Raw genomic sequence first — 9,721 nt, 5'->3', positions numbered from 1 at the left:
TAAAATGAAAAAATATAAAAAAACGCCAGAAGTGGGATTCGAACCCACATCAGCAGAAGGAAAAAGCCATGAATCTAGCAGCTTAGGCCACTCGGCAACACGGTAGTAACAGAGACACATTACGCTTATGAAGAAAAGGTCCGGCAGTGCAGAAGAATAGACACTGTTATAATAATGATAATCAGTCATTTATTTTATTGCATTATTAGACATTTCAGGCGACCCCACATGGGATTACGACCCCAAGGTTGAAAAACAATGGTGTAATGTTTGTTTATTTATTTTTGTGTTTCTTCTGATTGTGTCCCAGGTAGCTCCACCTGACAGAGGCGCTGCTGGCCCCGCCCCCTCTGTCAGTGCGCTCTCACGTCTCCAAGTTGTTCCTCTGGAGGAGCGGAGAGGTGTGCGCGCGACCACAGCATCAGTATGAGGTGTATGAGCAGCAGCAGCCATGTCAGCCAGGGCTAGGAGCTCCGTGAGGCTGGAGGACCTGACGCTGGAGGACCTGACGCTGGACTCCGGCTATGGTGGAGCCGCGGACTCGGTGCGCTCCTCCAATGTGTCGCTGTGCTGCTCCGACACGCACCCGTCCTTCGCGCACGGGGGCACCGGCTGGCATCTGACGGAGTCCATGCACAGCAGGCACAACAGCCTGGACACGGTGCACACGGTGCTGGCGGAGGACTCGGACATGCTGGAGTGCGCGGGTCAGTGCGCGAAGCTGCCGGAGCTGGACGAGCTGCCGTGGAGCCTGGCGGAGGTGGAGGGTGTGCTGAAGAAGGACGAGCCGCTGGTGGTCGGCGACCCCCCTGCGGACGTGCTGGCTCGCCTCTCGGCCCTGCTGAGCCGGGCTTTGGTGCGCGTGTCCCGGGAGGCGCAGCGGCTCAGCCTGCGCTACGCTAAGTGCACCAAGCAGGAGGTGCAGAGCGCCATGAAGGCGGTGCTGTCGTGGACCGTGTCCGTGCACTGCACCACGGCGGCTCTCAGCGCGCTCTCCCTCTACTGCGCGAGCACCGCGGAGCGCTTCAGCCGCGGGAAGTCCGCGCGCTGCGGCCTCGTGTTCTCCGTGGGGAAGTTCTTCAGGTGGATGGTGGACAGCCGCGTGGCCCTCAGGGTGCACGAGCACGCCGCCATCTACCTGTGCGCGTGCATGGAGAGCCTGTTCAGGGAGGTGTTCGGCCGCGCGCTCCCGGAGAGGGACAGCGGCGCGTGCACGTTGAGCGTGGAGTCCCTGGAGCAAGGCATCAGTGGAGACCCGGAGATCTGGGGTCTACTGCAGCCCTACCAGCACCTGGTCTGTGGGAGGAGCTCCAACGGTAGGAGGAGCTAACACACACACACACACACAGAAAAAAGACAGAAAAATAGCTGCAGAAACTCACGTGACATCCCTGTAAAAGGTTTGATTCCTGCTCCAGCTGAGCTGCACAAACACACACTAAGGTAAAAATGACAAACATGTTACATTAAGATGACAAATGCAGATAAAATACAGCAGCTTTTCACAGTTTATGTCTAAAAGTGGTCTGATATATTTCTTCTTACTGACAATAAAAAAAATCCCCCAAATAACAAAAAATACACAAAATGAATCCAAAATTATTGCAAAAACACACTGAATGTGTCACGCTACCAAGTTTAGTTTAATAAATCACAACCTTTGCTTGAAAATCAACATCACTTTCCCCGTTTCTAGCGTAAGCAAGCTTGATAAATGATGAGTTTTTCTCGTCTTTGACCCACTTAGAGGAACCAGTTGTTACAGTTTCCAACATGTGGTCTGTGGCCCGCACATTAAACACAGGCTCTGCATCAGGTGCTTCATCCTGCAGGTGAAGGATGGAGACTATATTTAGTTTCTGCTCCCACTAATGATCTGCACCAAACACAGCCTCTTTGTTTCTGCTCAACTGTCACATTTTCAGGAAAAAAATAGATTTTTCTGTTAGAAACTATTTTTTCCAGAGCTTTAAAATGTGAATATAGAACATTTACAGTGTTTTAATCTGTGATTGTTTTTAATTTTGTGTCTATTTTTTTTTACGTCTTCTAAAGTCGTGTTTCTACCACAAAGTTCTGGAATTTTATTTTTGGGGGGGATTTTCTATTCCAGAACCAAGTTTACCTGTTGAATTTGAATTAGCAGGAGAAACGGGAATTGAGAAATACATACTGGTTACAGGGTCACAAATGCATAGAATGATAGAAAAATACACCAAATGACAAAAACACACAATATGGCAACAAAATAACCCCCAGAACACACAAAATAACTACAAAAACACACTTAATGACAGAAAAATACACAGAAATTACTGCAAAAACTCACAAAATGACAGAACAATATGTAAATTGATTACAAAAACAACAAAGTGACTCCAAAAATACAACAAATTATTTAAAAAACACACAAAATAACTCTAAAAACACACTTAATGACAGAAAAATAGCTCAAAATGACAGATAAATACACAAAATGACTCAAAAAGTTTTATACTAAACAACTTTAACACTTTACTTTGTGTTATGCTCTTTAAAGCACTAGAAAAACGTGTTTAAATGGAAACTGTGTCTCCTTACCGAGGGACAAGGACGTGTTTTGGTGTCAAAGTGTCTCTAAAGTGAAACGTTTCCTAACAACAAAACTCCCACTGAAAGCTTCTTTCTGACACGAAAGAGAGAAATAGCTTCAAAGTTCATGAAAGCTTCACTTTGAGTTCCTACAAATTATAGGCACGTACGTGTGCGTGCGTGTGTGCGCGTGTGCGTGCGTGTGTGCGCGTGTGTGTGTGTGTGTGTGTGTGTTCTTATGCTGACAGCTTTTCTCCATCCAGTATCTTAAAACAATGACTCATGAAATCAGCTCCTCATTGTTCTCTGCGTCTCGTCAGCAGATTTGTTAGTGGATATCTCACATTGTGTCCCCACAGGGTAATTATTAGAGAGTGTGTGTGTGTGTGTGTGTATTTTATTTATTTTTTTGTCATTTTGTGTTTTTTTTGTGTAATTCTGTTGTTTTGTTTTTATTTGTCTTCTTTTCTTGTAGGTTTTTGGAGAAATCTTGTGTTTTTTGTTGTCATTTTGTCTATTGGCAATTGTTTTTTTTCATCATTTACCTTTGGGGCCAGACAATGATCGACCAAGGGCCGCATGTGGCCCCCGGGCCGTCAGTTGCCTATGTCTGCTGTTGAATATTTGGGTTTGATTTTGCAGAAATGAAGTGTTCAAAGACCTTGGATAACCATCTTGTGTTTGAGAAAGTAGAGCATCAGGTCATGTGTCGGTCGTCTGATGCTAATGCTAATGATAGCTTACGTCAGACACAAACTGCTGAGTCATGGACCTCTAAACTTGCTGTGGTTGTTTAAACGTGTCGGCTGTGTTCACGCCGTGTTTCACTCTCTGTTTTAATGAGCGCCTCATTCTGTCTGTGATTCCTCTGCTCCTCCTCCTTCTTCGGGTTCCCTCATGAGACCACAGATGCTCGTGCACGCTCGCTGCTGGTCGTGATGGATTCCACATCTCTATAATTGCAGAAGAACGAGGGCTTCTCCCACGCTGGCATTTCCAACACTATCACAGATTCTGTGTCTTTCTGAGAGGATGAGTTTAACACTTATTACTCTTTGATGAGTTCCAGGATTTTTCTCACATGCCGTTAGCCGTTAGCTCGGGTTAGCAGAGCCTCCGATTTTCCATTTCAAAACTTCTCCAATTCCATTTCCTTGTTGTAAAACTGACTGTTGTCCATAATGTTGATCCTAGTGGTCAACAGTTTTCATTACAGTTTTCCCAAATTCATCTGAAAAAAACATTTTTTCATAAAACAGTTTTCTGCTGCTTTGATTCTAACATATTAGTGTTAGTTTGCTTTCACACATATAATCTGTGGACTCGGTGCGGTTCAGGTGGTGAATCTGCAACATTGTTGCATTTTAATTCGGTCCGGTCCACTTTCACACATGCTATTTGCTATTCGCACCAAACTTTCTGAACAACGTCACGCAGGCAAAGCGGTCGGTCGCCTATTGGACAGAATACTTCAGCCTCCATAAACTTCTGTCAGAAAAATGCATTTTTCAAAGGAAATCCTCAAACAAACCTCTCAGAAACTTAATTGATAATAATTCAAAATAACCCAAAATCACACAATCCCACAACCTGTGCTAATGCGCTACATAATCACCTGTCAGCGCTCAGAAACGTCATGGTACCGGTAACTTAAGTCAGGTGTGCAGCCATCGCTGGCCATGTGAACAGTTTGAGGAAGAGAGAGAAGTGAAATAAATGAATGAAGTGGGAGTGAATACGGAAGGGAATGAGGAAAGGTTTGTGATGTGTTTGTGTGCTGACAAAGCAGATCTGAAAATGGATGGATGGATGGATGGATGGATGGATGGATGGATGGATGTTTGTGTGTGTGCTGCCTGCTGGAGTGCTGGTTTGTGAGCTTGTGTGCGTGCCTGTTGCCGCAACGACAGACTGTGATTGCTGTGTTCCACCGCTGTCCTGTATTTATATATATATATACACATGTGCTTCAATGTAAAGTCATATATTTGGTCCTGGTTGCTTTCTCACATGGTTAAAAAACGCACAATGCTTCACTTAGGGCGAAACGAGACCAACATTTTTCAGAGGACCAGAGTTCGAGTGACCTTTCACATATCGCAAAAAAAACGGACTATCCGAGGAAGTGACGCATGGTGCGGAGCAAAGAGGTGTGTGTGAAAGCACATTTAGTCTCATGTCACAAATGTTTTTTCTACCTCGGGTGTGTAGTGTACGTTTTCAGTGAAATGGTCCCAAACTTCTGAGACTTTAGGTGGAGGATTCACTAAGATGTGAAATAAAGGGTGGTGAACCAGCTGCATCCTTTGGTGCTGCAGTTTCCTCACCTGCTGCGAGGAATTCACGAAGATTGCAGCAATGATTAGTGCACGTGCAGAAGTGGTGGAGACCGCCCCTATTTAAATGAGCATTTTGCTCGTTTAATGTGCAGACGTGAGTGCAGAGAAGCTCACAATGACATTTGAAGAAGTGAAATTGGAGGCTGGTGGACTTCTCTGTCTGCTGCACAAACATTTAATGATGTAGAAAACAAAATAAACAAATGAAAATGTTTTATTCAAAAAACAACAAAACAAAAACAACATCTTTAAAAATCTCTGTGTGTGTGTTTGCACTTGTCAGTCGTACTATTTTCCTGTGCATTGCGCCCACTGCATTAATTTATTTGCATTTCCTCCTCCCATTTTTTTGCTCCCCTTGTGAGCGCCGCCTACTTTACATATTCATCAGAGGTAAACGCGCTAAATGGATTGAGGGCGCATTGTGACGTGCAGCAGCCGTGCAGTCCTGAGGAGTGACGTTTGTGCACATTTTAATTCCCCTAAATCATTAGTGAATCCGCCCCTTGGTTGGTTCTTCTTCTGCTGTGCAATTCTTCTCTATAACGTAACGAGTGAAGCGACACTGCACCCAGCAGTTAATGCATGGTACTGCAGCTAAAATGGAGCAGAAAGATTTTTTCATGAATTTACAACATTAAACGATGCGTCAATGCTAATTTTTGTATAGTCAACTTTATCAATTATGTAACTAATCATTTTTACATTATTGTATATGTTCCACACATTGTGGTTGGTGTGAATCTCGAGACGGTCTATATACAGTATTTAATTCTATTTTTCCTTCTCCCCCCGGAAAGAATCTCAAACTCTGCGTATACTGTTGTTAATATTTCATCTTTTTTACACAACTGTACGTTTTTTTTGCATAATTTGAGCAGGTTTAGTTTGTGTTATAAAGCTTTTTCCTTTCCATGAGGTGAAGTCCACATGTGAGGCTGGTGACCCAAACGTTGTGTAACCACAGTGTGTGTGTATGTGTGTGTGGTTTTCTTTGACTGCGTTGGGCTTTGACTTATTTTCCACATATTTATAATTTTCTGATCAGTGATTGTTTTTCATTTTATGTCTAGTTTTTCTTGACGTCTTCGAAAGTCTCGTTTCTACCAAAAACTTCTGGAATTTTTTAGTTGGGGTGTTTTTATATCTCAGAACCATGTTTACTTGTTGAATTTTAATTGGCAGGAGAAACAGGAATTGAAAAAAATCATAGGGCTTTTCCAGTGCCACAAATGCATAAAATGACAAAAAAATACACAAAATGACAGAAAAATACACAAAAATTATTACAAAAACACACAAAGTGACTCCTAAAATACACAAAATTACTCCTAAAATACACAAAATTACTCATAAATTACACAAAATGACAATGAAATGATAGAAAAATACACAAAATGGCAGAAAAATACAGAAAATGACTGCAAACAGTCTCAAATTAACCCAAAAATACACTAAATGTCTCTGAAAATACACAAAATGACAATGAAATGATAGAAAAATAGACACAATGACTGCAAAAAAAAGTGACTGACTCCAGAAATAAATAGAATGACTCTAAGATTGACTCCAAAAATACAGAAAATAACCCTCAAAACACTCAAAATGTGGAAAAATAAACAACCCCTGCTCTGATAAAAGTTGGATAGATGTTTCCCAGGGAAAGTTCAGGCTCTTTATTTTATTTTTAGTTGTCTTTATGAGGGACTGAAGGAATCGGCTCAGCTCTGAATATTGTGGTTTTATTGCCTGTGTGTCATTAGAACGTGGATTCTTTTTCACTCCGAAGACGAGGAGGAGGAGGAGGAGGAAGAGTAAAAATCTGTGCTGTTCCCTCAGAGATAGAATTATCATGTCTCTATCTTTAATGAACACTCATCACTATGATCAGGGATTAGCTGCTGAACATGATGATGATTCCTCCATAACACTATGTCAACAAAAATACACAAAATGTTATCAGAACTACACTATGCTCGACAAAATTAAAATAAAACACACAAAGACTTCCTTATCTCTCCGTCACACATTTAGCTGCAGCGTCTTTTACTTAATGTTTCCTGATGTGTTTTTGCATCATTTTATTTAGCGTACGTGCTAATCTTTGAACTCCGACTGGAACACGATCGATCGCTGGGCTTGTTTGTCATGCTGTAGCCGCAGTGATTCAGTTTTTTCACGTCACCTTTCATAAACTCAGACAGCAGCGACGCTGAGACGTTCCTATTGGCTGGAGCCCAACGTCCAACTAACTGTTTGCTTCCTGGCTTCTGCTCAGCTGTAGCATTAGCTACAGGATCAATGTGTGTGTGTGTGTGTGTGTGTGTGTGTGTGTGTGTGTGTGTGCGTGTGCGTGTGCGTGCGTGTGTCCAAAAACTCTAAAATGCCAACGGAAAAGCACCAAATTTCAACAGAAATACACAAAATATTGAGAAATTCACTGTTTGACAAAAATATACAAAATGTCTCCATCACGTTTCCTTCTTTCCACACTTGTTAAAATAGTGCAGTGGTGAAATCAGGATGACGTGCTCGGGGCGAACAAATGATCATTAAACCAATGGTGTCACACTCGGCTAAGTGCAACACACACACACACACACACACACACAAATGTTTACATCCCTTTGGTTTAACATTTCCACCTATAAACGAACGCACATAAAGCACTAGCATAATTTACCAGTTTTTGGGGGGTTTCTACAATGACTCAGCATTTGTTGGTGCTGTTTTGCAGCCTGGTTAATGTAAAAGCTACAAATGACTAACAATTAATCAAATAAAGCAACAACGTTCTTGCTTTAGCTTGAATAAAAGTGAATAAAAAGGAAAAATACACAAAATGACGACAACTATTCTCAAAATCACTTCATAAACAAATACACGAGACGACTACAAATAAACAACTGAAAAAATATGCAAAACAGTGACACAAATTCAGTAAAATGACAAAAAATACCAAATGAATCCAAAAACAAAGCAAAACGAAAAAAACACAAACTGTTGTTTCCTGTTTATGCTGAGTCATTCCATGTAATTTCAACAAATTTTCAGGACATCATACATTCTTTGGTCTGAAAAAAATCATACATTTTTACCAATTGTTCCGTGATTATTCAATATTCATACTGTAAATGTTTAGTTTGATTTGATGAATATTTTTTTAGATAAGGATGATGTAGTGAGAGGGGGTGTGTCCTTATTTTTCTTCCATTTTCATCTTCCATAGAACGGTAAATATAGTATAGTAATAAGCTCCACCCACTCTCTCAGAATATAGATATAGATCTGCTATACGTCCTATCTGGTGGACATGTCAGCTCCTCTAAATAGTGTGTGTTTGGGTCTGGAACATGTTTGGGTCTTCAGTAAACTACTTAGCATATGTCTCAGCTCCCTGTAATGTGATCAGCTTAGAGCTATGAACATAGACTGTTCACATCACTAATGATTAGTCACAGATATGCATTGGTTCTAGGCTCACACGCTCTGGAAATATGAACATATACTTTATTTACTATTTTCATTGGCCCATAACTGCATGTGGGAATGTAAGAAAACTTCTGATCTGTTTTAATCTATAGTATAAATGTTACTCTTTATTGGGATATAATTATTTTTTTCTTTATGTGATTTCTTCATTTTTATTTTGAACCCCAACTTTGGGTTATTTCACCTCTCGTGAACATTGAAAATCCTTTACATGAGGCCATTGTATTTGGGCTCTGTGTTAGTTATTCACAAGTAACTATACGTCTGGAGCTGAAATGTATTTTATTTTATTTTGAAAGTTGCAAACTGTAATAATGTGAGGTGTTGCTGCTGCGTTTTTTGTATGAATGTGACATTGGCTGTCAAACATTAAAGCTCTTGGATTCGTTGCACTCGTTTGTATGAAAAATGCAACACGTGTCATGTTGGCTTTGATGTAACCGCTGAGATTGTTGGTTTTATAAGCCACATACGTTGTGAAGCCTCCTTTGCTGCTTGCTCTCGCAGACACTAATTTGACACGCGTTCCTCCTCGCTGCTTTTTTGGGACGAGCTCCGTCAAACCACTGCTGTGTGGGTTAGCGACGGTCCTGAGAGAACGTCCTGGTTCAGACGGCGGCGCTGAGGTTTTTGGGGTAAATGGGCTCGGTTTGTAAAGTAGGACAGCTCATGCCTGAAAGCGGGCGAGGGGAGTTTTTTGGAGAACCTCCAGGGAGCCGGAACTGTCAGGGTGATGTGTGGGGAAAGGATTGTTCCCGCTCCTCCTTTTTCGTGGTCAGAGGGGCACATTTCCACCGTACACGCTCTGCCTTATTATAATACAGTATATGTATATATTTTACAAACTCTTTTTATTTCAACTTTTAGAAACATACAGGTACAGCTTGACGGTATGATTATGCAATCTAAATGTTCGCATTGCACTCATCGTACCCAGATACAAAAACTAGTAAAAATAAAATAAAATAAACATATATATATATATATACACACACATACATACACACATAAACATGCATATGCGTACATACATACACACATAAAAGGTATGAGTAAGAGAGAAAAAAAAATGAAAAGGGGTGGGGAAGTGAATAATACATTGTTTAATACTTTTCTTATATGGGCTAATTATTGTTATTAAAGTGGTATATAAAATTAGTGATCGACCCATTCATTGGCCGGCCGATACATCTTTTACCTGTTTAACTTAGCTGATATTCCATGGTTCCGTGGTGCTGTCGCAGTAGTATTTAACAAGCAGCTGGCTGGAGGGTTGGCTTGTGTGTGTGTGTGTGTGTGTGTTTCCCCCTCTCTCTGCT

The 9,721-nt window shown here is 41.4% G+C and overlaps 1 protein-coding gene across 3 annotated transcripts in view; it reads left to right on the top strand.

Moving 5' to 3' along the window:
• The first annotated feature begins 353 nt into the window (after window positions 1–353).
• The window catches only part of LOC114464379 (ankyrin repeat and BTB/POZ domain-containing protein BTBD11-A-like), a 112,051-nt gene continuing 102,683 nt past the window's right edge, over window positions 354–9,721 (top strand). For 2 of the 3 annotated variants that reach the window (XM_028448495.1, XM_028448496.1), the window contains exon 1: window positions 354–1,316. In XM_028448495.1, coding sequence (XP_028304296.1) covers window positions 452–1,316 — 865 coding nt within the window. In that variant the 5' untranslated portion in view covers window positions 354–451. The remainder of the gene's footprint in view (window positions 1,317–9,721) is intronic. The other variant, XR_003674191.1, reaches the window with a different exon arrangement.

Source organism: Gouania willdenowi, chromosome 6, assembly GCF_900634775.1.
Source record: "Gouania willdenowi chromosome 6, fGouWil2.1, whole genome shotgun sequence".
Classification (NCBI taxonomy): Eukaryota; Metazoa; Chordata; class Actinopteri; order Blenniiformes; family Gobiesocidae; genus Gouania; species Gouania willdenowi.
This window is presented reverse-complemented; position numbering and strand designations above follow the sequence as displayed.